We start from the raw sequence: 25,012 nt of genomic DNA, 5'->3' as shown, positions 1-25,012 counted from the left end.
AGACTGGGGGAGGTGCTGGGCCTGGCCAGAGCCCTCACCTGAGTGACCTGGATAGAGCCAGGAGCCAAACTTGATGCTGGGCTCCTAAAACACCCTACTCCCCTCAGCACTGAGGCTTTTCTCTGTGGGTGGGCAGCTCCTCCTCAAGGAGGCCTCTTACCTCCCTGATCACCTTGGGGGCTGTGTTCCTTTTGTAGGCCTACCAGGATGGAGGGGCATGCTGAAATAGAGGTGCTGAGGACACTGAAGGGGCCCTCCACAGGGGAGGTCAGCGTGCACCTGGTGGCCAGAGACAGCCCAGGTTCAGGCTCTCACCTGCCCGCTGCTGCCTTTATCATTCCAGGTGGGCATAGCCAGGGGTCTGGGGAAGAGAAGCACCCACATACCTGCCCAAGCAGGTGTGGGTCCTGGGGGGGAGATGATACTTTTCACCTGCCTGCACACATGCATGGCCAGATTGGGGCAGGGCCACCGGGCTCATCTGTGTCGTGTCTGTCCGTGTATCTGTTCGCAGCCAGCTCGGCCACCCTTGGTCTGCCCAGCAGTGCCCTGGATGTGTCCTGCTTTCCGCGGGAGCAGATCCATGTGGGCACCTCAGAGCGAGTGGCTGGCAGCGTACCTGTCACCGCCACCGTTCTGCCACAGTTAAGCGCTGGGCCGGCGGCCAGCCCCAGCGCCAGCACAGTGCGGCTCCTGGAGTGGACCGAGGCCGCGGCCCCGCCTTCTAGGAGTGGCCTGCGGGTCAGTATCTGTGAGGATTGGGGGGGTCCAGCGAGCCGCAGCTGCGGGGCGGGGCCTGCGGGCCTGGAGGTGGGGCCTGAGGCGGAAGGTGGGGAAGCTGGCCGAGAGGGAGGATTCTGGGGGTGGGACTTGGAGCGAGGGACTCTGGGGGCGTGGCTTGGAGTGCAGACCTCCCCAAACGAGACATTTGCGGGGCCCTAGGGGCGTGGCTTATGGGGAATGGGTTCCAGGGGCGTGGCTTGCAGTGAGGCGGCTGGAGAGGGACCATGCTGACTAGGGGTGGGTCAAGGGCCAGTACAGGAGCCGTGGTCCTCTGACCCTCCGCACTCCAGTTTCAGATAAGCGAATACTCACCGCCGAACATGGTAGGAGCGGAGCAGCCCCCAAGCCCCGAGCTGCGGCGGGAAGGCGTGGCCGAAGATGGCGAGGCCCTGGCGGGAGGTGGCGATGCGGGACCCCAACAGCCGGGTAGGAGCCCAAGGCCCGAAGCTGGGCCCCTGTGGGAGTAGGGGGAGCCCTGAACTCCCTGAGGAGCCAAGGCCAGGGGCGTGGCCAGAGGGGGCGTGGCCCGGGTGCCAGCAGGTGTGCCCACGCCCACGGGTCGGTCTTGGGGCGGAGAAGGCTGTGGGCCGGGGAGGGGGGTGGGGTGGGAGGGGAAGTAGATGAGGCTATCCAGTAGGGGAGCCCAAGGTGGGGGGACCAAAGGGGAGGCCAAGCGTGGGCTCCGAGGTGGGCGGAGCCTGAGTGTGGAAGTGATGGGTGGGAGGCCTGAGACCCTTTTGGCCCCCTGCAGAAGACCTCCCCCAGGACCCTCCAGAAGATAACCCTCAGGACCCGCCAGAGGATGATGGCACCTGCCAATGCCAGGCGTGTGGGCCTCAGCAAGGCGCTGGTCCAGATCCTGGTGCCTCCAATGATGGCTGCCCCCAGCTGTTCCAGGAGCGGTAAGGGGGAGGGAATTCACCTCTTCTTCTCTGCCTGCGGGCCTCAAAGCCCCACGCCTGTTCAGGGCTTAGGAGAGGGTGTGGATGGTGCAGGGTGGGTAGTTCTTTCCCTCAAGCTGCCCCTCCCTCAGGTCAGTCATAGTGGAGAACTCTTCAGGCCAGAACAACTCCTGCACCAGCGCTTCTGAGCTCCTCAAACCCATGAAGAAAAGGAAGCATAGGGAATATCAGAGCCTATCTGAGGAGGATTCGGAGCCGGAGGCCATGGTAGGAAGAGGGCATGGGGAGGGGAGGGGGAGGCTAGAGGCTATACCTCAATTCCACTATCCCCTCCATTAATCCCGATCGTGGGGCTGGGCTAGAGAAGACACATAGTGACTCACTCATCATATTTTGGGGTCTCATCCTGAGTCAGATCCTGTACTTGGTTGGAGGGAAATAAATAAACCGCTCTCCTGTTTTTCTAGAGCTCCCATCTCAGTCTAGTGGCAGGGCTAAGTCACATTGACATGAATCAATAACCAAGTAGATGTGCAGGCAGATGGAAAGCTTCATCACTGGAGCCCCATCTCTGAGCCAGAGGCCAGGGAGCACAGGGCTCTAGTTGCAGAGAAGCTGGAAAAGACAGAGCATGAAAGTTCCACCGGGCAGGCAAAATTGACACAGGGCAAGTATTTGTGTCCTCAGTTTCCCCACCTGGGAATGAGGAGAATTGTAGTCAGGCTGTGTAACTAGGGGGAGTGTGCTAATGTGAGTCTCTGCCCATGTGGTAAGGGACTGCCTGCCAGAGCTGTGTTCCTGCTGGTAGCCTAGAAGAATATCCATCTGTTTGGGGAAGAGCACCATGTGACCAGAGAGCTAGGCAGGGGCCAGGAATAGAGGCTGAGGCTTCACGCCAATCCGTGACGACAGGAAGCTGGGATCTGGCTTGCCTTCCACAGGAGAAGCAAGAAGAAGGAAAGGATTCAGAGGGACAACCCACCACTAGCACCCCAGAAAGTGAGGAGTGGAACAGCAGCCAGCCTGGTATGATGGCCTGTGTATATATAATATTCATGTGTGTATACACCTTCGGAAGTGTGAGGCTGGGAGTGTGGGTTACCATTGTGATGGTGTGTTGTACATATACAGATAACCGTAAGTTAGCATGTGTGTGACAGAGAGAATGAGAGAGAGAGAGAGAGACGGTGTTTTTGGTTTGTGCCTCAGTATATGTGTGTTCTTGGGGGTTATGTCATGTGTTTGTTTATCCAGTTGTGAGTAGGCCTCACAATATCCAAAGACTTGAGCAGCCTTTAATGGCACCATGTGGTGGTGTGAGCAAGTCCGTACCGGTCATTGGTCTGACCTTGCTATTTGGGCCCCCATTCTGACCCTTCAGTTCTAAGAAAAATGGAACGAAGGTCATTCATAGTTAGCTCTGGCCCTCAGGTCTTCTCCATTACCATCGCCACATTGCCATGTGACAACAGCCAACTGGAGCCAAGTAACATTTATCACACTTATAATCACCTAGATACTGGGGAGCAATGTCTGTCTTCCTCCCTCAAAACCGAATCTCTTCTACTAAGCATTTGTATCCCTGGTCCTTAGTCCAGAGGCTGGTGTGGAGTACACTCTCAATAAATGTGTTTGTTCAGTGGATGAATGGAGGAGTTGTATGTTGGTGCTTCCTCTTGGACCATGGCTCAGTTGCATGAGTCACTGTCTTTCCTGTCCCAGAGAGAACCAGAGAGTGAGGTCAGTTCTAGGGCATCATTCTGCCTTGATGGATCCAGTGCCATACAGAAGAGTGCAATCTGTGTCCAGGGCTCTGAACTCTATAGTGCCTATTCCATATTTTGCCCATCTTAGCCAAACCAGATTTTCACCGCTCTCTCTTTCACCCGAGGCTGTCACATCAGAAGCCAAAGTCTTAGCTCTCATTGGTTTATGGCATCTTAAGTCTTAAATAGAGGAAGGAGTTAGTGTCTAACTGCTGTTGGCTCAACTGCTCTATCTTTCTTAAGGAAATACATTCTTTTTTTGTTTTTTGGGGCCGCACTGTGTGGCTTGTGGGATCTTAGTTCCCTGACCAGGGATCGAAGCTGGGCCATCGGCAGTGAGAGCACAGAGTCCTAACCACTGGATCTCCAGGGAATTCCCTCCCCAGAAATACATTCTTAAACCAGCATTTTTTTAGCTGGCTCCTGTTGACCAGTCTAAAGTTATCTTTTGATTCATACATTTCACCATCTCAACTGTGAACATTAGTGTGGCATTTGTTTCTGGATATTTTCTCCCTTCCGCCTTTTTTCAAGGGAAGAAACTTTGTCAGTAGACAGAAGTTTGCATTTATGGCTAAAATCTTTTTCCACTCATTTTTAGGATCTTTTGGGAGAAGAATCTTGGGGTAGAGGTGGAAGTGGCAGGGCTGCTTGCATGTCCTGTGTGTGTGGATAATCTGTATTTTATCTACATTCTATTTGGTAGTTTGATGGCTACCCTATTGGATTCATGTTCTACAGACCTGACGTATCTAGTCCTGATGGAATGTTCCAATAGTTTAAGAGTTAGAACCATGTAACTCATGTACACACACTCAGCCTTCTCTCCCATATATCTCCTTCACCTTTTCAATTGTTTTGTGTGAAGCATCATTTTCTTTTTTTAAATTTATTTATTTTTTGGCTGCTTTGGGTCTTTGTTGCTGCCTGCGGGCTTTCTCTAGTTGCGGCGAGCAGGGGCTACTCTTTGTTGCGGTGCGTGGGCTTCTCGTTGCTGTGTCTTCTCTTGTTGTGGAGCACGGGCTCTAGGTGCGCAGGCTTCAGTAGTTGTGGCATGCGGGCTCAGTAGTTGTGGCTCGCGGGCTTAGTTGTTCCATGGCATGTGGGATCTTCCCGGACCAGGGCTCAAACCCATGTCCCCTACGTTGGCAGGCAGATTCTTAACCACTGCACCACCAGGGAAGTCCAATGAAGCATCATTTTCTAACACACCATTGCAAAAGTCTTAATAATTTATGTAGTCGTTAATAGCTATTCTGATAATTTTAACAGTTACTGATATTCTCATTTCATCTCTCATCCTGCCCACATCCAGGTCAAGTATCTGCAGTGGCACTCTTTGGGGTCAACTTGTTATAGCCTTTTCAGGTTCAGAGAAATCCTGTTCTATTTCCTTATAGTTACTTTAGACATATATTTTTACCCATTTTGAATTGAGTTATTGTCTTAATTATTTGAATTAATTGTTATTAATTCTTTATTCTGGATACAAGTCCTTTGTCAGATGTATATATTACAAATATTTTCTCCCAGTTTTTGGCTAGCTTTTTTGTTTTCTTCTGAATGATGTCTTTTGAGGAACAGAAAGTTTTCATTTTGATGATGTCTAACATATCCATTTTTTTACAGTTAGTGCTTTATACATATTTTTACAAGAAACAGCTTTTTTTTTTGCCACGATGCACGCCTTGTGGGATCTCAGGTCCCCGACCAGGGATCGAACTGGGCCATGGCAGTGAAAGCTAGGAATCCTAACCATTAGGCCACCAGGGAACTCCCAAGAAACAACTTTTTAATAGGTTTATAGAGATATAATTCACATACCATATAGTCCACTCATTTGAAGTGTACAATTCAGTGGTTTCTAGTTGATTCACAGAGTTGTATAGCCATTATCACAATCAATTTTAAAACATTTTCATCACTCCAAAGAGAAACCCTGTACCCATTAATTGACATTCCCCCCAAACCACCAATTCCCATCCAGCCGTAGGCAACCACCAATCTATTTTCTGTATATATGGATTTGCCTATTCTGGGCATTTCATATAAATGGGATCATATAACATGTGGTCCTTTGTGACTGGCTTCTTTCACTTAGCACAGTGTTTTCATGGTTTATCCGTGTTGTAGCATGTATCAGTACTTCATCCCTTTTTTTTCCATCTCTTTTTTATTGCTGAACAATATTGTATGGATATATCACACTTTATTTATCAATTGATGAATATATATGGGTTGTTTCCACTTTGGGGCTATTATGAATAATGCTGATATGAACATCTGTGTGCAAGTTTTGTCTGGACATAAGTGTTCATTTCTCTTGGGTATATACCTAGGAGTGGAATTGCTGGGTCACATGGTAACCCTATGTTTAGCCTTTTAAGGAACTACTAGACTGTGTTCCAAAGTGGCTGTACCATTTTATATACCCACCAGTAGCATATAAGGGTTCCAGTTTATCCACATTCTCACCAAGCCTTGTTATTAACTGTCTTTTTGATTATAGCCATCATAGTGGGTATGGAGTGGTATCTCTTTGTGTGTTCTTTTTTTAAATAAATTTATTTATTTATTTGTTTGTTTGTTTTTGGCTGCGTTGGGTCTTCGTTGTTGCACGCAGGCTTTCTCTAGTTGCGGCGAGTGGGGGCTACTCTTCATTGCGTTGCGTGGGCTTCTCATTGCAGTGGCTTCTCTTATTGCGGAACACGGGCTCTAGGTGCGTGGGCTTCAGTAGTTGTGGCACGTGGGCTCAGTAGTTGTGGCTCACAGGCTCTAGAGCACAGGCTCAGTAATTGCAGTGCACGGGTTTACTTGCTCCGTGGTATGTGGGATCTTCCCGGACCAGGGCTTGAACCATGTCCCCTGCTTTGGCAGGCAGATTCTTAACCACTGCACCACCGGGGAAGTTCCTCTCCTTGTGGTTTTGATTTGCATTTCCCTGATGGCTAATGATGTTGAACATCTTTTCATATGCTTGTTGGCCATTTATATATTCTCTTTGGAGAAATATTTATTCAGATCCTTGCTGTTTTCAAATTGGTTATAAGAAACACGTTTCCTATCAAAATACAAGGAGTGCCATGCAGAGTTGGGGAACAAGTTGAGAATATAAGTGTGTGATTCAGTACAAGACATTGATCAGTATGCCGCTTGCAGCAGTGCCCTCTTAAATTTACATGCAAAATTCTGTGAATTGCTCATTTTCCTGGGGAGGTGGCCCATGGCTTTCATTAGATTTTGAAAAGAGTCCATTTATACTCCGTAGAAACTGAGGGCTGGATAAACAGTAGAGCACAGCATTATGGAGCCCAACCTCTTGAGTCTGGTATTCCCAGGCATAGATCCCTTATACTTTTGGAACACAAGTAACAGGCTCTTCATTAAGCATTCTGTCTTAAAATGAACTGATTATGAATTGGCTAACCATGCTCTATAAGAAGTAGATAAATACAGAGATGTATCTGTAGCAATTTAAAATGAAAAGAGCCAGCCAATGGTGGCATCCTGATGACTGCTTGTCATCGGTTGTTCTTGAACCATGGTGTTCTGTTCTTCTCTTTACATTTTTTTGTCTTTCCTGTTGACCTTCCAGTGGAAGGTCTGGCTAGAACCATTCATTTGGGAATTATCTCTACTGAAAAGCTGAAGCCATGCTGAAGAAGCTTCCAGAGAGAAGATGGGAGGGAAGTACTATATTGATTTCTAGGGATCCACCATTAATGAGCAGGGTTAGGGTGGGAGAAAGAAAAACTGGTAATGGAAGTAGAAGAGGCGGAAGATACAGCCAAGAAAGTACAGCAAGAAGGAAATGCTGAGATGGAACAGGTGGTTGGTAGCACATGGAGATCAAGAGAGTTGAGTAATAAGACAAGATCATTGGATTGTGGCCCTGGTGACTCAAGAGAGCAATTTCATTAGTGTGTAGAAGTAGGCTTAAGACTGGGTGATTACGAAGGAAATTCGTCAAAAGAATGTTAAAGTTCTTCATAATATCCCTTTATCTTTTTGAAGTCTGCAGGATATGTAGTGATATCCCTTTTAAAATTTCTCCTATTATTACGTGTGCCTTCTCTCTGTTTCTTTTTTTTCCCAGCTTTGAGAGGCCCACGTACCGGAAAAAAAAAAAAACAAAACCCTATGCTAGGTGCCAGAGATATGGCTGGGTCTTGAAGGATGAGAAAAAGATAGGAGGATGGGACAGGGTGGTGACAGAATCTCTGAGACAGAGGGATCAGCATGTGCAAAGGCACAGAGGCATGGAAATGCAGGATGAGGCTAGTTCACTAGGGGGTTTGTATGTGTGGAAAGGTATTTGGATTTTTGGTTTTTGATTGGAAATCCAAAGCCATTGAGGACCTCAAAGCAAAAAAATAACAAACTAACTTTTATTTTAGAGATATTCTGGCAACAGACTGAGTTTTAGGCACAGTAAATTAAGAGGCTCTAGGACTAGGTTCAAAACAAGAAGGACAGAGAACATGGAGAAGTGGAGATATAGTCAAGAGATAGCTAGGAGTTGGAATCAGTAGGACTCAGGCACTAAAGAATCCTGGGGAGTAAAAAAAGAAATGTAAAGGATCCCCTCCAAGCTTCCAGCTTGCATGACTGGATGAATGGTGTGGTGCTGTTGACTAGGATAGAGAATACTGAGAGGGGCAGAAGCTTTGGCAGAGAAGTTGCGAGTTTGGTTTTGGACAGCCTGACCTTGCTAAGAAAGTGCTAGCCAGGGGCATCTAGTCTAAGGGAGCAGAAATAAGCAGAGGAGCATTTCTGGAAATCAAGAGAGGATCGGTGCTACAGCCAGCCTATATGGTGCCTTTGTGCAAATTATAAAAAGGTGCCCCTTCGGAACAGACCAATTAGAAAAAGGCAACCTGTCTTCATAGCAGACTAAGCCACGTGGCCTGGCAAGGAGCCAGGCTAGACTTCAGCCCCCATTCACCCTCTTGGCTGGGCACCTATGTATGGTACACAAACTATACAAACATGCACGGGAGCTTTGGGACTTACTTGAGCTTGGGGATTTACCTAAAGTTTCAGCCAGTTGTTCACCATGGAAAAAGGATGCAGGAAACTGGAGGAGGCTGGAGGCTTGGTCAGGGAGGGAGTCTAGTCATTACTAAAAGGTTTAGTGGTCAGGCCTCTCTCTAGTGGATTACATTTAATCTCTTTTCTCATCTGTGAAAAGGATTACTACCAGCCCTGCCTATCATGTCCAGACAATGTTAGGATTAAAAGGGACCATGTATATGAAGTCTCTGAACCATCCCTGTACCCCCAGTTTCTGGCACCAGACATGGTGCATGGGAGGTACCCCTACATGATAAAAGGAATGGTTGAGGTAGAAGGAAGTGGTGGGCGATGGTAAACTGTAAAGATGCGTTATGACTATGAGAGAATCCAGGTAATAAAGGCCCAGGGAGGGAAGTGGTGGGGAGGATGGGAGGGTAAGGATGGGAGTGTGAGGGATGGCAGGTGAAGATGTCAGAGGTCTCTACTATGGCATGAGGGGCTTAGAGCTTGGCCATGTTGGAGTATGGCTAAAGAGAAATGAACTTGGAATGAAAGAGCCGAGGCGGGGCCGAGGTGCCTGAGATGAGGAATCTGACAGCTAATCAGCTCCTTGGCTTGTGTTATAGTTTGGGAAGAGTGAGACAAAAAGCTAGATGTCATCCACAGAGAACTGGGTGCTGTAAAGGGATTGGTAAATAGTACTGGTGATTTGAAAAAACAGGTATTATGCAGGATGATGTGGAATGCCAGTGGCCAGAAACAGCAAGGTGATGCTAAGCCTGGCATCCTGAAGTCTCCTCCCTGCCCCTCCCCCTACACCGTAAGTCCAGATGAGGACCGAATGGGAACAGTGAGAGTTTCTTGAGGGACCGTAGTGGGTGATGTGTTCTAAGGCAGGGGTCCCCAACCCCCGGTCCGGTCTTCGGCCTGCTAGGAACTGGGCTGCAGAGCAGGAGGTGAATGGCAGGCAAGCGAGCGAAGCTTCATCTGCCGCTCCCCTTACCCCCCCCATCGCTCACATTACCACCTGAACCATCCCCCCATCCCCCTCCATGGAAAAACTCTTCCACGAAACCCGGTCCCTGGTGCCGAAAAGGTTGGGGACCGCTATTCTAAGGTTTCACTCTGGACAAAGGGGAGTTGGAAGAGCAGTGCTCTAGGTTGCTGTGTCGGTGTAGGTCTCAGAGTTTCCTGGCTTAGTTGATCTGTTGGTGAAGAAAATACCTGCTTTGGCCCATCTGTGTTAGATGGTTGGGATCTCAAGATTCAGTGGAGTGACTGGTGAACTTAGGCAGCTCCTAGGAGCCATGTAGGTTCCAATTAAGGAACCATTAAGCTTCTTCCAATTAAGCTTCTTCCTGAGTGACAAACCACTCCACACCAGAATGACCCAGAGCAATCGCCAAGCGAGCCAGAGCTAGGCAGAGCGAGAATCCAGACCAGACGGCCTTCGTGGAGACCTAGGAAGGATCCAGTATCTCATAAGGATCTTTTACTCACAGCATCTCACTTGCTCTTCCTGATGACCCTCTCTGGTAGACAAAGTGATCTGCATTTGACAGATGACAAAATTGAGGCACGGAAGTTTCTAGAAGAAGCTGGAGCTATTCACCCAAGCGATATGAATTGATTGTGGCAAATTTTTTCAGGCTGACGTTGGGAGCTTACCTTACATGTTGCCAGCTTTTCCCATCTTTAAAGGATGTTTCGCCTCTGTGTTGGAGGCCAGGACTCCATCTCAGGCAAAATTGAAGGTCCCACAGGGGGATTCAGCTCCCCCTCCCCAGGACCTGGAGACTCCGAGGGCTGTAGGCTCTGACCAAAGTACGTGTGTGTGAGTGTGTGTTTGTGTGCACTCTGTGTGTATGTCTGGGGTGTGTGTGTGTAGTCAGTCTCTACTCTGTGGGCACGCCAAGCACACATACATACATTTTGTCTCTGTGTGAGCCTGTCCGTCAGTGCTCAGAGGAAGAAGAATCGGGAAAAGGGGGTTTCTTCTTTCTGTGTGGTCTCTTCTGTTTCTTCCTCATTGCATGTTTTCCTCCCATCTCTCTTTTTCCTCTTCTTTCCCGGTGAGCTTAGGTGTTGCTGTGATTAAGTCCTCTGGCTCAGGATTTGTCACGCAGCTTTGTCCCTCTGTGGTTGAGACGCTAACCTCTGTTAGTCGCTCCCTAATCCGAAGTGCTTTTGCTGACAGTGGGCTGGGGTGGGACGGGGCGGACAGAATTTGGTACAGCCCGCTGTGTGCGGCACCTCATGGCTGAGTGGGACCAGAGGGCAGCATGTAATCACAGACAAAAGTTTGTTTTGGAGGTTAAGGTAGAGTTGGGTTGGAAGATGGTATTTGAGGAGCAGCCCAGGGGTCAGCCTGTCTGTCTCCTGCCCACAGCCTCAGGGGAGAAGAAGGAAGGCTGGTCGTGGGAATCCTACCTTGAGGAACAGAAGGCCATCACTGCCCCCGTCAGCCTCTTCCAGGATGTGAGTCACATACTTTCCTCCTAGGAAGAGCTTGTCTTCCCAGTCCAGGGACTCACCACCAAACTCAGGCCTTCTGGTGTTTTCTGTGTCTGACATCCCTCAAAGGACTTGCAGAATGGAAGGTGGAAAGACTCGTTAGGGGCCCAGAGTAGAAAAGGGCTCACTGTAAGGGGCTTCCTCGGTGGGAAGAAATAGGGGAGTGGGACCCAGGCTCACCCATCACTGGGCCTGCAGACTTTTGAATTCTGGTGCTTTCTAATCAATTCTGATCCTTCCATGACTTGGGTAAGAGAGAGCCCTGCAATCCATTGTTCGAGGGACCTAGGAGCTAGTCTGTCCTGCTTTGGATCCCTGCACTAAAGATCCCCAAATAAGTTACCCCTTTGGTAGTACTGGGCGGGTGGAGCCCAAAGGCAGTTCCTTTGCCCCGAGCGCACTAAGTAAGGGTAAGGCTGGAGGGAAGCTGAGCCCTTTTCCATCTGTGCGTTGACAGTACCAGGTGGTCACTCATAACAAGAATGGCTTCAAACCGGGCATGAAGTTGGAAGGCATTGACCCTCAGCACCCAAGCATGTACTTCATCCTCACCGTGGCTGAGGTGAGCTGAGACTGGCACCCCCATCCTGGTGATGCCTCTCAGGATGGCTTGAAGGAGCCAGCCAGGGGCACAGAGGGCCCGAACTCAGATGAGGGGGTCACTGCACTGCCCTCAGAAAGGGGAGGGGAAGGCGCAGAAAGCTAAAAATCGGACAAAAAGCAGGCGAAGGGTCGGGGTGGTGATGTTACTGAGGAGGAGCGCTCCTGAGGGCGGGGATGGTGGCACGAGTCCAACAAGGTCCTTGTCCTCTTAGGAGCTCACCGTTGTGTGGGAATCAGCCAGATAAACGGCCACAGCCCACAGGGGTGATGACAGATGTGAGCAGGGGGGCACTGAGGGGACAGGAGCGGCTTCAGAGAGGAAGGGCCTCCATTGCTGAGTCTCGAGAGATGAGTTGTGAATGAATAGGATGTACCAGGCACAAGAGGCAAAGCGAGCGGAAGCACTGAGGCATGGAATGCCACGTTCAAGGGCGCGGTGCTCAAGGAGCCGCCATCAGCTTGCTGAGGTCTGAGCAGTGAGAGAAGGTAGCAGAAGGAAAGGTCCCCGGGGGCCCTGAGCAGGCCTGAGCCTTGGTCACTGCCCTTGGGATTCTATCCAGGGTTCAGAGGGGCCAGAGAGTGCCTTAGAATCTACCTGTCTTGTGCCCAGAGCTCAGGGCTCATGAGTATGTGAACCATCCTCATTGCAGGATGGGAGGGTGTGGGGCAAAGTGCAGGATGCAGGGAAACCTGGGGGTGAGGAGGGGTGGAGTGGGGAACCTGCCAGAGCCCCTGAGACACCAGGCTGGGCCAGGAGAGATGAGGGAAGGGGAGTGCAGCAACTGTTTCCCTCCCTCCCCTCATGGGGCCAGGTATGTGGCTACCGCCTACGTCTGCACTTCGATGGGTATTCCGAGTGCCACGACTTCTGGATCAATGCCAGTTCCCCTGACATTCATCCCGCTGGCTGGTTCGAGAAGACGGGGCACAAGCTGCAGCCCCCCAAAGGTAAGGCCTAGCTGGGTTGGTCCCAGTGAGCAACAGTGAGCCTCCCAGACCTGCCCCCACCCCTTCCTGGTGGTAGCTCCTTCCCTGTTCCCATTGCACAGCCAGCCTCTCTGCGTCTCATCCTGCTACGCCTCGGCCCCAGGGCTTCTGCTTTGCCCTTTGCCCTTTGAGCGGACGTCCACCCAGGTTGTGTTCTGCTTCGGCAGGGGTTCCCTGGGCAGGTTCTCGAGGCTTGTGGGGTCCTCAGGCCTGCCTGATTCTGCTGCTTCAGTGTGGGGGTGCGCACGCCATAGCCCAGCCTCTGTCTGCACGGTGCTCTGTTCTTCCCCCCGAGGGGCCCAGGTTACAAGGAGGAGGAGTTCAGCTGGAGCCATTACCTGCGCAGCACAAGAACCCAGGCTGCCCCCAAGCACCTGTTTGTGAGCCAGAGCCACGTGAGTGCCCCTGAACGAGCGGACATGTGCTTCCCAGGATAGAGTCACTGCAGCCGGCCAGGCTTTCTGACTCAGCAGACAAGCACTCATCTCCTGGTGCCCCCAGCTGGGCTCTGGTCCTCACCAGATGGGAGGGGCCCACTGGGCAGGCCCAGGGCCAGAGGAGGAAGCCGATTATGGGGTTCCCCCAGTTCCCTCCCTCCTCCCTACCGCTGAAATCCTCTCCTCCGCACATCCCCCTCCGAGCCTGGGCACTGAGGTGTCATTCTTCTTTTTGGCTTGGGTTTCTCTGCAGTTCTTGGTGTCAGGTCTAAGCCTGTATTGTGGGAGTGGCTTTTTCCTTCCTTTTGACCAACATTGAGGCTTTCCCATTTGGTTCCAACACTCACCCCTTGTCTTTCTCTCTGTTCAAGGCAGCCGGCAACTTTATCCCGCAGCTAAAATATCTCCTAATCCCAAGCAAAAGGTTTGAGAGACATATAGGGAACTCCCAGTGCAACTGTTACCATCTGGAAAGCCCAGGGTCCCCATGGGCCGGGAGCTGTACCCTGCTGTCCAGGAACGGGCAGGTACCCCCAGCCCCAGTCCAGCCCCAGAGATCATACTTTGAGGTTCCCATGTGACCGGTGGCCTTCTACCAGCTATTGTGACGGCGGATGCAGATTTTTAAATCAAACTGTTTAAGTCCTGTCCCCACCGTTGACCAGCTCTGTGGTCCTGGGCAAGTCACTTAATTTATAAAATGGGGGTGATAATACCCATCTCCCTAGGGCTTTGGTAAAGATTGAGGGAGGCGATGGGTTTTGGAGTTCATGCCCGACACGTGGCAGGTGCCTCCCTGCCCTGCCCCCGCCGCTCCCTGCCTCACATGTCAACTCCTCTTTCTCTGCCACCCCTCTGTGGACCCACCTGCCTCGGCCCAAGCTGGGCCAGGCTTGTCTGGGGAGGGGAGGCTTGTGCTCAGCCTGGCAGACTCTTTGGGTGAGTGTGTAGCCTCGTGTTAGTCAGTCATCTTCTGCCACAGTGAGGCTTCCACTGAGAGTCCCTTGGAGGCCAGAAATTCCTGAGTGGCTCAGGGCTGAGGTTGGTGATTCTGCCCTGGAGGGACCCTCTTTCTCAGCCTCTTTGTCCCGCCCTCCTCCCTGCCCACCCACCAGGCATGACCCCCAGGGAACCTACTCCTCTTCCTTTGCCGGTGGGTCCTGGGCCAGCACAAGCCAGCCTGGGCCTGGCCGTGGCAGCCCCTCTTCTTGCCCCCAGAGTCCCCCACCCCTGGGCTTCGAGGTGGGCATGAAGCTGGAGGCCGTGGACCGCATGAACCCATCCCTCATCTGTGTGGCCAGTGTGACCGACGTGGTGGACAGCCGCTTCCTGGTGCACTTTGACAACTGGGATGACACTTATGACTACTGGTAGTGGGAGGACCCAGACTTGGCCCTGGGGGGTGGGGACGGGGATGGGGAGGGGATGGCGGGGGCGGGAGGCTTCACATAGACCCAGCCCAGCCCTGACATATTGCTTGGGGGACAATTGACTGCCCTGTGGATTTGATCTACATCATTTATTAATTATGATGGCAATTAAATATTTCATCTAAAAGTACCAAGGTTAAGACGAGCAAACCCCTGTGACCCATGATTGTCCCTGAGATATTAAGGTGCTGTTAGAGTTTTTAGTTACTGTTGGAATTTTCTGACTTTCTCACCTCATCTGTCTCACTCTCACTCAGAAGTAACATGAGGGTGTGCCCTGTCGCCATGATCTCATAGGATAGCAGATTTAAGACCTCGAAGTTTCATCTGGGACAGTGAATAATTCTTTTTTTTAATTTTTATTTTATTTATTTTTTTATACAGCAGGTTCTTATTAGTCATCCATTTTATACATATTAGTGTATACATGTCAATCCCAATCTCCCAATTCATCCCACCACCACCACCCCCGCCACTTTCCCCCCTTGGTGTCCATACATTTGTTCTCTACATCTGTCTCTCTGTTTCTGCCCTGCAAACCGGTTCATCTGTACCATTTTTCTAGGTTCCACATATATGCGTGGATACACGATATTTGTTTTTCTCTTGACTTACTTCACTCTGTATGACAGTCTCTAGATCCATCCACGTCTCTACAGATGACCCAATTTTGTTCCTTTTTATGGCTGAGTAATATTCCATTGTATATATGTGCCACATCATCTTTATCCCTTCGTATGTTGATGGACATTTAGGTTGCTTCCATGACCTGGCTATTGTAAATAGTGCTGCAATGAACATTGGGGTGCATGTGTCTTTTTGAATTATGGTTTTCTCTGGGTATATGCCCAGTAGTGGGATTGCTGGGTCATATGGTAATTCTATTTTTAGTTTTTTAAGGACCCTCCATACTGTTCTCCATAGTGGCTGTATCAATTTACATTCCCACCAACAGTGCAAGAGGGTTCCCTTTTCTCCACACCCTCTCCAGCATTTGTTGTAGTAGATTTTCTGTTGATTCCCATTCTAACTGGTGTGAGGTGATACCTCATTGTAGTTTTGATTTGCATTTCTCTAATAATTAGTGATGCTGAGCAGCTTTTCATGTGCTTCCTGGCCATCTGTATGTCTTCTTTGGAGAAATGTCTGTTTAGGTCTTCTGCCCGCTTTGGGATTGGGTTGTTTGTTTTTTTAATATTGAGCTGCATGAGCTGTTTATATATTTTGAGATTAATCCTTTGTCCATTGATTCATTTGCAAATATTTTCTCCCATTCTGAGGGGTTTTTTTTTGTCTTGTTTGTAGTTTCGTTTGCTTTGCAAAAGTTTTTAAGTTTCATTAGGTCCCATTTGTTTATTTTTGTTTTTATTTCCGTTACTCTAGGAGGTGGATCAAAAAAGATCTTGCTGTGATTTACGTCAAAGAGTGTTCTTCCTATGTTTTCCTCTAAGAGTTTTATAGTGTCTGGTCTTACATTTAGGTCTCTAATCCATTTTGAGTTTATTTTTGTGTATGGTGTTAGGGAGCATTCTGATTTCATTCTTTTACATGTAGCTGTCCAGTTTTCCCAGCACCACTTATTGAAGAGACTGTCTTTTCTCCATTGTATATCCTTGCCTCCTTTGTCATAGATTAGTTGACCATAGGTGCGTGGGTTTATCTCTGGGCTTTCTATCCTGTTCCATCGATCTATATTTCTGTTTTTGTGCCAGTACCATATTGTCTTGATTACTGTAGCTTTGTAGTGTAGTCTGAAGTCAGGGAGTCTGATTCCTCCCCCTCCTTTTTTTTCCCCTCAAGACTGCTTTGGCTATTCGGGGTCTTTTGTGTCTCCATACAAATTTTAAGATTTTTTGTTCTAGTTCTGTAAAAAAATGCCACTGGTAATTTGATAGGGATTGCACTGAATCTGTAGATTGCTTTGGGTAGTAGAGTCATTTTCACAAGATTGATTCTTGGGACAGTGAATAATTCTTGCCTTTCAGGTGTGATCCCAGCAGCCCCTACATCCACCCGGTGGGTTGGTGCCAGAAGCAAGGAAAGCCCCTCACCCCTCCACAAGGTGACCCTGCAGCCTGAGCCAAGCCCCCCTCTCCCTGGTCCCCTACCAGTATCTCATTAGCTGGGTCTTTAGGGAGCAGGGGGAGGGGACAGATGTGGCCTGGAGCCTTAGCTTCTTTGCCTGGGAGTTGAGAACCCTCTGATCTTAGGAGAGGCCTGTCAAACCCTGACTCTGTTAAGGTTGAAGGGAAGAAAGTTAGTTGACCCCCCCCCCCTCAGCAAGGGAGCAGGAGTCCAGAGCAACGAAAGTGTATCCTTCCCTGTCGGGGTGTTTCGCTGGCCCACACGCAGTAGGGGTTCAGATGGGACCGGGACTGGAGCAGCAGAGCCGAGGAGGGGTCTAGGGGCCAGGGTTCCCAGAAAGCCCTGTGAGCTGTGAGGTGGTGTGCTTGCTTCTGCCTGGCACCCCTCTGCCTCAGGAGCCCCCTGCAAGGAGCAGGCTGTGGTGATGCCAGGGGACTTCTCTGCACAGGCCTTTGTCCTTTCCATGCCCCTGGGCCTTCTTGGAGGGGAGAGCTCCCCCAGTACACCTGGGTGCCTAGACATTGCGCTCATCCTCTCCTCCAGACTACCCAGACCCTGACAGCTTCTGTTGGGAGAAATATCTGGAAGAAACTGGGGCCTCTGCTGTGCCCGCCTGGGCCTTCAAGGTGGTGAGTCATCTCTCCCCGCCCCGAGCTGAGCTTGGGAAGGCGAGGAGCCCTCGGCCAGCCAGGATGGGGCCCTGGCCTACCCCCTTTGGCTGCGGTTTCCCCAGGCACAGCACCTGGGCTCCCCTCTTGGGGACTCAGCTCTGCTGAACTGGGCCTTGGCCTGAAGGCTGCTGTCCCCCCGCAGCGACCCCCGCACAGCTTCCTGGTCAACATGAAACTGGAGGCCGTGGACCGCAGGAACCCAGCCCTAATTCGTGTGGCCAGCGTGGAGGATGTTGAGGACCATCGGATAAAGGTGGCTCTGGGCTCCTTGGGCTGGGGGAGTGGACAGGCCAGTTGGGCAGGACTTCTGTAGGCTGGGTTGAGGTCAAGGGCATGGCATGAGCCAGACTTGAGGGAGGCTGTGCGTTGCAGGGAAGGGAGCTCTAAACCTGAGGCCGAAGATCTTGGGTCTCAGTCTGGCCTCATCTGTGACTTACTTTTGTGAGTCTGGACAAGTCACGTCCCCTCTCTGAGCCTATAAAATGGGCCTAATAATCCTTGTCCTATCCAAGGATTGATGGGAGATGCCACTAACTTAAAGGGTGAAACCCTTGGGAAGTGTGGTGGCCAAGACAGACTACTGTGGGCTGGGCCCCTTGGTTCTTCCAATCCAGGATCTTGCTTCTGACGGGCCCCAGGGATGGGGAGAGCCTCCTGAAGCCTGGAGGGCCTCCCGGCTGAGCTGGGCTCCACGAGGAGCACCTGACCTCCAAGGGTCTTTCCTCCCCAGCTCCACTTTGATGGCTGGAGTCACGCCTATGACTTTTGGATCGATGCCGATCACCCTGACATCCACCCCGCGGGCTGGTGCTCCAAGACAGGGCATCCCCTGCAGCCTCCTCTCCGTGTGTACCCCTGGGGCCCTCTGACCCTCTCCTCCTGATGTCCGGCCCTGCCCCCGAGCTCTGGCACCCCTCCCCCTTCTATAGCATGCCCACAGTGAGCTCTGGGGTCCCTCATCCTCCCCACCTCAGGGGTCTTTGCTACACATAGCGGTGCCTCTGGCCTCCCCAGTTTGTGGGGTTTGGAGCCTGGAGGTGTGAAGGCCAAGCTCACTTGGGAGCATATGCTTAGGAGGTAGTTGTACCCCTGGGGAGTTCTCTCAGCGAATAGCAGAGCCACACCGAGCATGCGCTGTGTTTGCTAAGGCAGTGTGGCTCCCTAAATCAAATCCTGGTGCCCTCAGCAGGCAGGGGTTAGAGGTCACCCACATCTGTTTCACATGTGGTGTTGATTCTTCTTGATTGTTCTCTGCACATGGGCAGAGCCTAAAAATGGTCACCAAAGTCTTGGGGGTAAAACTGAGAAACAAGAATAACATGAAAATCTGCCTGATGTGGCTTTCCGGGGCAGCTGTGCCCACACCGGCTCTGAGTTGCTCTCCCCAAGGGTTCTCCTCCTTTCAGAGAGTATGGCCTGCAGGTTTCCACAGAGTGTATGAGAGCCAAGCCCTCATTCCCCCAAGAGGGGCTGACATCCATATCCATCCAGAAAGTGGTGTCCCAGCCTGGTTCAGGGCCCCTTGCACCTGGGGAACTGGTTCCTAGTCAGGGAGCTGACCTTCCCTGCCCTGCATGACTCCTCTCCCAGCCCCGCCCCCACCGCCAGGGCCCTGTGCTGACCCTTTTCTTCCTGCCCCTCCAGGACCCAGAGAGCCCAGCTCTGCCTCCCCTGGGGGCTGTCCCCCTCTCAGCTGTCGAAGCCTGCCACAGACCAGGACCTCCAAGTACAGCTTTCACCACCGGTGAGTGAAGGGCTCCTGCTAAGAGACCCTCGGGCATTGTTGCTCAGAGAGGGTCTGTTTTATACCCACTATGGGTGGCCGACCAGGGCCCACCCAGCCGCTCTCCTAATGGGGCCAGGGTTGGGAAGAGCTAAGTGGGAACTATCAGATTCAGCCCATCTTAAGCCTTCTTCTTCTCCAGAAAGTGCCCCACTCCTGGTTGTGATGGCTCTGGCCACGTCACAGGCAAGTTCACAGCCCACCACTGCCTCTCGGGCTGCCCACTGGCCGAGAGGAACCAGAGCCGGCTGAAGGCAGAGCTGTCCGACACGGAGGCCTTGGCCCGTAAGAGGAACCTCTCGGGCTTCTCCCTAAGGAAGAAGCCTCGCCATCACAGCCGGTGCGGAGGGCAAGGGTGCAGGGCCTCGAGTCCTCCTGGGCCAGGCCAGGCCCTGATTCCCTGCCATGGACCTGGTCCCTCTCTCTCCAGGATTGGACGCCCTCCAAAGTATCAGAAGATCCCACAGGAAGATTTCCCGAGTGAGTCCTGGGCCATTTATTCCTGTGCCCTCCGCCGCGTTCACAATGAGTACTTAGTAATTGGTGGGAGGAGTCACCAGGGGTGCCCAGAGCTGGAGAAGCTGGCAGGCAGGCCGCCTCTGCACTCGAGATACTTGGGGATACAGAGCAGTGGCAAGACCACAGGGTAGGGCCTTGAGCGACCTCGGATTCCAGCCCCTTTTCATCCCTGGTTTTGCTGTGATTTTCCAGGAAAGGCGCAGAGCCTCTCTGGACTTCTGGTTCACTGTAAGGTGGGATGATGCCTCCAGCTCTGCTTTTCTCAATCTAGGCTTCCAGGGAGGGAGGCCATGGCTGTCACTTTCTAGCTGTGTGGCCTTGAGCAACTTAGTTAACATCTCTGAGCTTCAGTTTCCTCATTTGAAAACATGAATAATATCTGCCTTTCCGGTGTCAATTACCTGAAATAATAGTGGCTACTTTGCTGTTTATTGAGCACCTACTATGGGCCCAGCACCATTTCAGATGCTTTACCTATACCGTTGCTGACTCTCACAAGTGGTCTGTAACATAGATGTCATTCTCTCCTGAGAGAAGAGGAGTGAGAGGTTGGTAGAGTGAGGTCATTTGCCCAAGGTCATTCACCTCATAAGGGGCTGAGCTGGGCTTCAAACTCAGGTCTGACTTCTCCTGCTATCGCTGCTGGTACAACAGACGTAAATTATCTGACCCACACGTCAGTTCACTTTTCCACCTCCTTTGTCTTGACTTGGCGGCAACAGCCAAGCACCACAGACTGGGTGGCTTCAACAGAAGTGTACTTTCTCACACTTCTGGAGGCTGGAGGCCCAAGCTCAAAGGATCAACAGGTTTGGTTTCTTCTGAGGCCTCTCTCCTTGGCGTACAGACAGCCACCTTCCTGCTTGTGTCCCACATGGTCTTTGCTCTATGCCTGTGTGCCCCCAGGGTCTCTCCATGTCTCCAAAATTCCTTTTCTTATAAGGATACCAGACAGATTGGATTAGGGTCCACCTTATCAGCCTCATTTTAACTTAATCACCTCTTTAAAGGCCCTTTCTCCAAATACAGTCGCATTCTGAGGTACTGGAGATTAGAGCTTTAACATATCAATTTTAAGGGGCATGGGACGCATCTCAAGCCCATGGCTCCAAGGGGAGGGACAAGGTGACCGAGCCCTCTACTGCATGATGAATTCATCTATATCTTCAGCCACTGGCATAGGTCCTGATACACAGCAGGGATGCTGGGGATCTTGTTTCAGTTGAGTTGAATGCGCATCATTTTTTTTGTTAGATAGATAATTTTTTTGGCCACGCCTGGGGGCACACGGGATCTTAGTTCCCCGACGAGGGGTCGAACCTGGGCCCCTTGCAGTGGAAGCACAGAGTCCTAACCACTGGACCGCCAGGGAATTCCCTGAATGCACATCCCTTTAAGGCAAGAAGAGACCTTGAGAAATCACCTGGATCAATGCACAATTTCTGGGCAGGACCCAGGCTATTCCAGTTCTTCAGGAACAGTCTCTGTAACCCGGGCAGTATTAGCACAGAGATTTAAAGCACAACCTCAAGGCAGACTGTCTTTTACATGCTGTGAGAGCTTGAGCAGAAGCCACCTCTCCGAGCCTCAGCTTCCTCATCTGTAAAATGCTAGTAATAACAGTGCCAATCTTAAAAGGTGGCGAGAGGCTTAAATGAGGTGGTCCATGTGAAGTGCTCGATAACCTGCAGGAATCATTAGTCCTGATGTCTTGCCTGACTCCCTCTTGCTGCTGTTCCATACTGTTTCCTCTTGGTAGAAACAGAAGGCAATTCCCGCAGCCTCAGGCCTGAGTGAGGCGGGTCTTGGCCTGCCTCCCGGCCCTCAGAGTGGGGACTTTCAGAGATGGGACTGCCGTGGGCACCTCTTCTATCCCATCCTGGTACACCTTGTTGGCTTCCATGTTCTGACTGCCAGAGGGCTCTTGCCTACTGTGTTCATTCCAGAATTATCCTGAGAACTCTTCCCACAGACTGAGGCTGTGGCCCAGATTGGACCGGGAAGGACTCACCCAAGGCCTGAAGCACTTCAGGGACAGGGTGGGGGACAGAGCCCAGGCCTCTGACCTCTGGGCAGAGCTCCCCGTTCCACCAGCTGGCTCTCCCAGAGGGGACACTTGTCACTCTGGATTTCGTTCCGGAGGAGTCTTCTCACGCATCTGTGGGTAGACCTCCTCCCTGTGGGTTTGCTGGGAAACAGCTCCCTGGGGGAGACTGCCTGGAGAGGACAGGCCTCACCTGTGCTCACTCTGTTCGCAGGGCCATTCACGCCCCATGAGTGTCAGCTGTTGGAAGGAATGAGGAAACAGCAGTGATTTCCTTACCCAACCAGTTTATTTACAGATGGAGAAACTGAGGCCCATGTTAAATGACCTGCCCAGGACTAAAGAGCAAGTTAGTAAGGAACTAACCCCATTTCCTGATTCTGAGTCCAGTTTGTGTTTTCTATTATATTGCATTAACCCCACTGCCCCCCCCACCGTGGTTCCCCTGCCTTTCCGCAGTGCCTATTCAGCACACCGTTATTAACCTCCAATAATAATAGTGCTATAGACTGAAGGTCTGTATCCCCCCCAAATTCATATGTTGAAACCTAATCCCCAGTGTCACGGTATATGGGGTGGGGCCTTTGGGAGGTGATTAGGTCATGAGGATGGAGCCCTTGAGAATGGGATTAGTGCCCTTATAAGAGACCCCTTGCCCCTTCTGCCATGTGAAGACACAGTGAGAAGATGGCAGCCTGTGGGTCAGGAAGCAGACCTTCACCAGATATCGAATCTGTTGGTGCCTTGATCTGGGACTTCCAGCCTGTGGTACTGTGAGGAATACATTTCTGTTGCTTTTAAGCCAAAAAAAAAAGAACAAGAGGAGCTGTTTCTGACCTGCAGCTAGATGTTTTGCAGTTAGATAAAATATCACAGGTGCCTGCAAAAGCTCCTGCCCTGTGCTCTGGGGAAGAAAGATAAGGAGCAGCACAGCTCCCAGATTCCTTGCCAGCGTACACGGAGCACCAGACACAGGGCTTCAGAGAGGGGCACCTGGTGGACAGGAGGCCAGACCTGAGGGCAGGTAAATGAAGCGCTGGTCGCAGTAGCTGTCATGGGAGGTCCGGGGTGCACCCCAAATGGGTTTGGGCTGATGAGCAGAGAGGCCGCAGGCGGGCTGAGTTACAGAAGAACAGTCAGTGGGGCTGGAAACGGGATCCCAGAGATTCTGAGGATAATTGTGAGGTGCAAGGAGTCAGGGTGAAAGGCTGACGCGAAGAGGAGGGATGCAAGGACAATGTGATGAGCAGGGTGGGCCTGCAAGAGGAGGGCAGTGGGGGGCCGCGTTCACGAGAGTCTAGAGTTACCACCTGAACAGGATAGAGCCAGCTGTCTTGGATTCTGGGCAGAGACAGGGCAAGCCCCATGGGACAGTGGCCATGTGGCCCATCCACGGCAGGTAAAGTGGGTATGGACCAGGTTTGCCAGAGTGGCCAGAAGTAGATGAAGTCCAAGCAGACAGCCACCAAGCCTGGCCAAAGAGGAAGCCAGGTAGAACAGGGTCACTCACCAAATCGAAGAGCCGCTTGGAGGCTGGAGTTGGGAGCCAGGGGTTCCAGGAACAGATCAGGAAGCAGAGGGACAGGCAGCATGCCGAGTGGGTCAGGGGTCACCCCAGATGTGCCTGAGTAGACCGGGGTCTGGTACGCAGAGAATAAAGTAGACCCGGCTGGGGACGTAGTGGGGAGGAGTAGAGCTTGAGACAGAGGCAGCAGGTAGCAGGTGCGTGTCAGGCTGGGCAGGCTGATCCTGATTCTCAAACAGGATCCCCCTGAGGCTGCAAGAATGGGGGCCCAAAAGGACTTAGGAAAAGGAGGACAAGCAGAATGGACTTTTTTTTTTTTTTTTTTTGCGATACGCGGGCCTCTCGCTGTTGTGGCCTCTCCCGTTGCGGAGCACAGGCTCCGGACGCGCAGGCTCAGCGGCCATGGCTCACGGGCCCAGCCGCTCCGTGGCATGTGGGATCTTCCCAGACCGGGGCATGAACCCGTGTCCCCTGCATCGGCAGGCGGACTCTCAACCACTGCGCCACCAGGGAAGCCCCAGAATGGACTTTTGATATCCGGGCTGAGGTTGCTTGGATGTTGGGGGCCATTTTGATGCAAGGTATCTAGTGGTGTTTCTGGGATGCTACAGCAGATCCAGGAGAGAAGAGCATCCTCGAAGGGCCCAGGGTGATGCAGCCTCAGAAGGTTGGGGGTGGGGACATCCTACACAGTCTGTAACGTGAGGAACCCACTTTACCCCAAGGGGCGAGCCCTGGATGAGGAGTCAGGAGATCCGGATCACCCTCTTGGCTCTGCAGGGCTATCCGAAAGGGGCCATGGCCCTGCCCACTCTGCCAGCCAGTCTCTCAGGTGGCCTGGGGATGAGCGGGCTTCAGAGACCAGGTTAGCCTTCGGCCTTGGCCGCCAGCCTCTGCTTCTGCCTCTGCCTCTGCCTTCCAGCACTGACCACTGACGTCATGCACCAGTCCCTCTTCATGTCGGCCCTGTCGGCCCACCCCGACCGGTCACTGTCAGCGTGCTGGGAGCAGCACCGCAAGCTCCTACCAGGAGTGGCGGGCATCTCGGCCTCGACAGTCGCCAAGTGGACCATCAATGAGGTGAGGACCCCTCCCTCTTCCTCCTCCTCTGCTTTGCCCTCACCACACCCTGGCAGGAGGGCTCAGGAAAGGCCCCTGTCGGGCAGAGGCCCACACTGCTCCTGACTCAACCTCTTGCGGTCCGCAGTCCCTCCCAGCTGCTCAATGGGGGCCTTGGGGGGAACTGAGGGACTGTCTGATAGGCCCATCCTAGTGCATGGGGAGGAGGGCGTGCTGCTAGTCTAGCAGGAGAGACAGGCTCAGGCCTGGGCCTCGGGAGCAAGGGGCCCCACCTCGCTCACTCAGCAGCACAGAGATGCAAGATCCTCTTAGGCTGATAAGAAAAAGCAACACTGCCATAGCCCAGGAGGCACCAAGGCCGGGTAGGCCGGCCTCCTCCCTCCTCTCCCGAGCCCCGTCGCCTTGGCAACACATCTTCTTTGGTTTCCAAGGTCTTCGGCTTTGTTCAGACCCTGACAGGTTGTGAGGACCAAGCACGGCTCTTCAAAGATGAGGTAAGGTGCAAAGCGCAGGGTGGGGACAGAGGAGGGTCACCATCGTTGAGATAGCAGGATGCAGGAGCCCTCCCCAGCACTGCCCCCAGCTAGAGAGGGCCCTCTGTCCTCCCACCTAGGGGGACCAGTCATAGTGACCCACGTCTCTGGGAAAAATCTGGTACACACCATGGCCCAGCTTGGGAACCAAACCCTCTGTTCAGACCGTCTTCAGGAAGGGAAACCATCCTGGAAGCAGGATTCCATTCACAACAGAAATTGTGCTCTCTGCTCGAACTTTTGTTTTCCAAACTTAGCTTCCTCAATGGCAGTCAATTAAAGTGTATTTTCACTGGCACAGCCATTGCCATTTACTGCAAGCATCCTAACACAC

At 51.9% G+C, this 25,012-nt stretch overlaps 1 protein-coding gene across 3 annotated transcripts in view; it reads left to right on the top strand.

Moving 5' to 3' along the window:
- Window positions 1-586: 586 nt before the first annotated feature.
- Window positions 587-25,012, top strand: part of L3MBTL1 (L3MBTL histone methyl-lysine binding protein 1) — a 31,828-nt gene continuing 7,402 nt past the window's right edge. Inside the window, exons 1-18 of one of the 3 annotated variants that reach the window (XM_029222190.1) lie at window positions 587-741; window positions 1,074-1,209; window positions 1,535-1,685; window positions 1,817-1,952; window positions 2,627-2,711; window positions 10,857-10,945; window positions 11,439-11,543; window positions 12,397-12,532; window positions 12,875-12,966; window positions 14,227-14,378; window positions 16,424-16,500; window positions 17,067-17,152; window positions 17,337-17,447; window positions 17,925-18,039; window positions 18,839-18,938; window positions 19,120-19,457; window positions 23,988-24,145; window positions 24,577-24,639. In XM_029222190.1, coding sequence (XP_029078023.1) covers window positions 1,104-1,209; window positions 1,535-1,685; window positions 1,817-1,952; window positions 2,627-2,711; window positions 10,857-10,945; window positions 11,439-11,543; window positions 12,397-12,532; window positions 12,875-12,966; window positions 14,227-14,378; window positions 16,424-16,500; window positions 17,067-17,152; window positions 17,337-17,447; window positions 17,925-18,039; window positions 18,839-18,938; window positions 19,120-19,457; window positions 23,988-24,145; window positions 24,577-24,639 — 2,100 coding nt within the window. In that variant the 5' untranslated portion in view covers window positions 587-741; window positions 1,074-1,103. Of the gene's footprint in view, window positions 742-979; window positions 1,210-1,534; window positions 1,686-1,816; window positions 1,953-2,626; window positions 2,712-10,856; window positions 10,946-11,438; window positions 11,544-12,396; window positions 12,533-12,874; window positions 12,967-14,226; window positions 14,379-16,423; window positions 16,501-17,066; window positions 17,153-17,336; window positions 17,448-17,924; window positions 18,040-18,838; window positions 18,939-19,119; window positions 19,458-23,987; window positions 24,146-24,576; window positions 24,640-25,012 lie in introns of those variants that run through there. The other 2 variants (XM_029222191.1, XM_029222192.1) reach the window with 2 other exon arrangements.

The sequence above is a fragment of the Monodon monoceros genome, unplaced genomic scaffold (genome assembly GCF_005190385.1).
Source record: "Monodon monoceros isolate NGI ecotype Baffin Bay Population unplaced genomic scaffold, NGI_Narwhal_1 Super_Scaffold_13, whole genome shotgun sequence".
Taxonomy (NCBI): Eukaryota; Metazoa; Chordata; class Mammalia; order Artiodactyla; family Monodontidae; genus Monodon; species Monodon monoceros.
The sequence above is the reverse complement of the archived record's forward strand: the minus strand, read 5'-3'. Positions and strand labels throughout refer to the sequence as shown.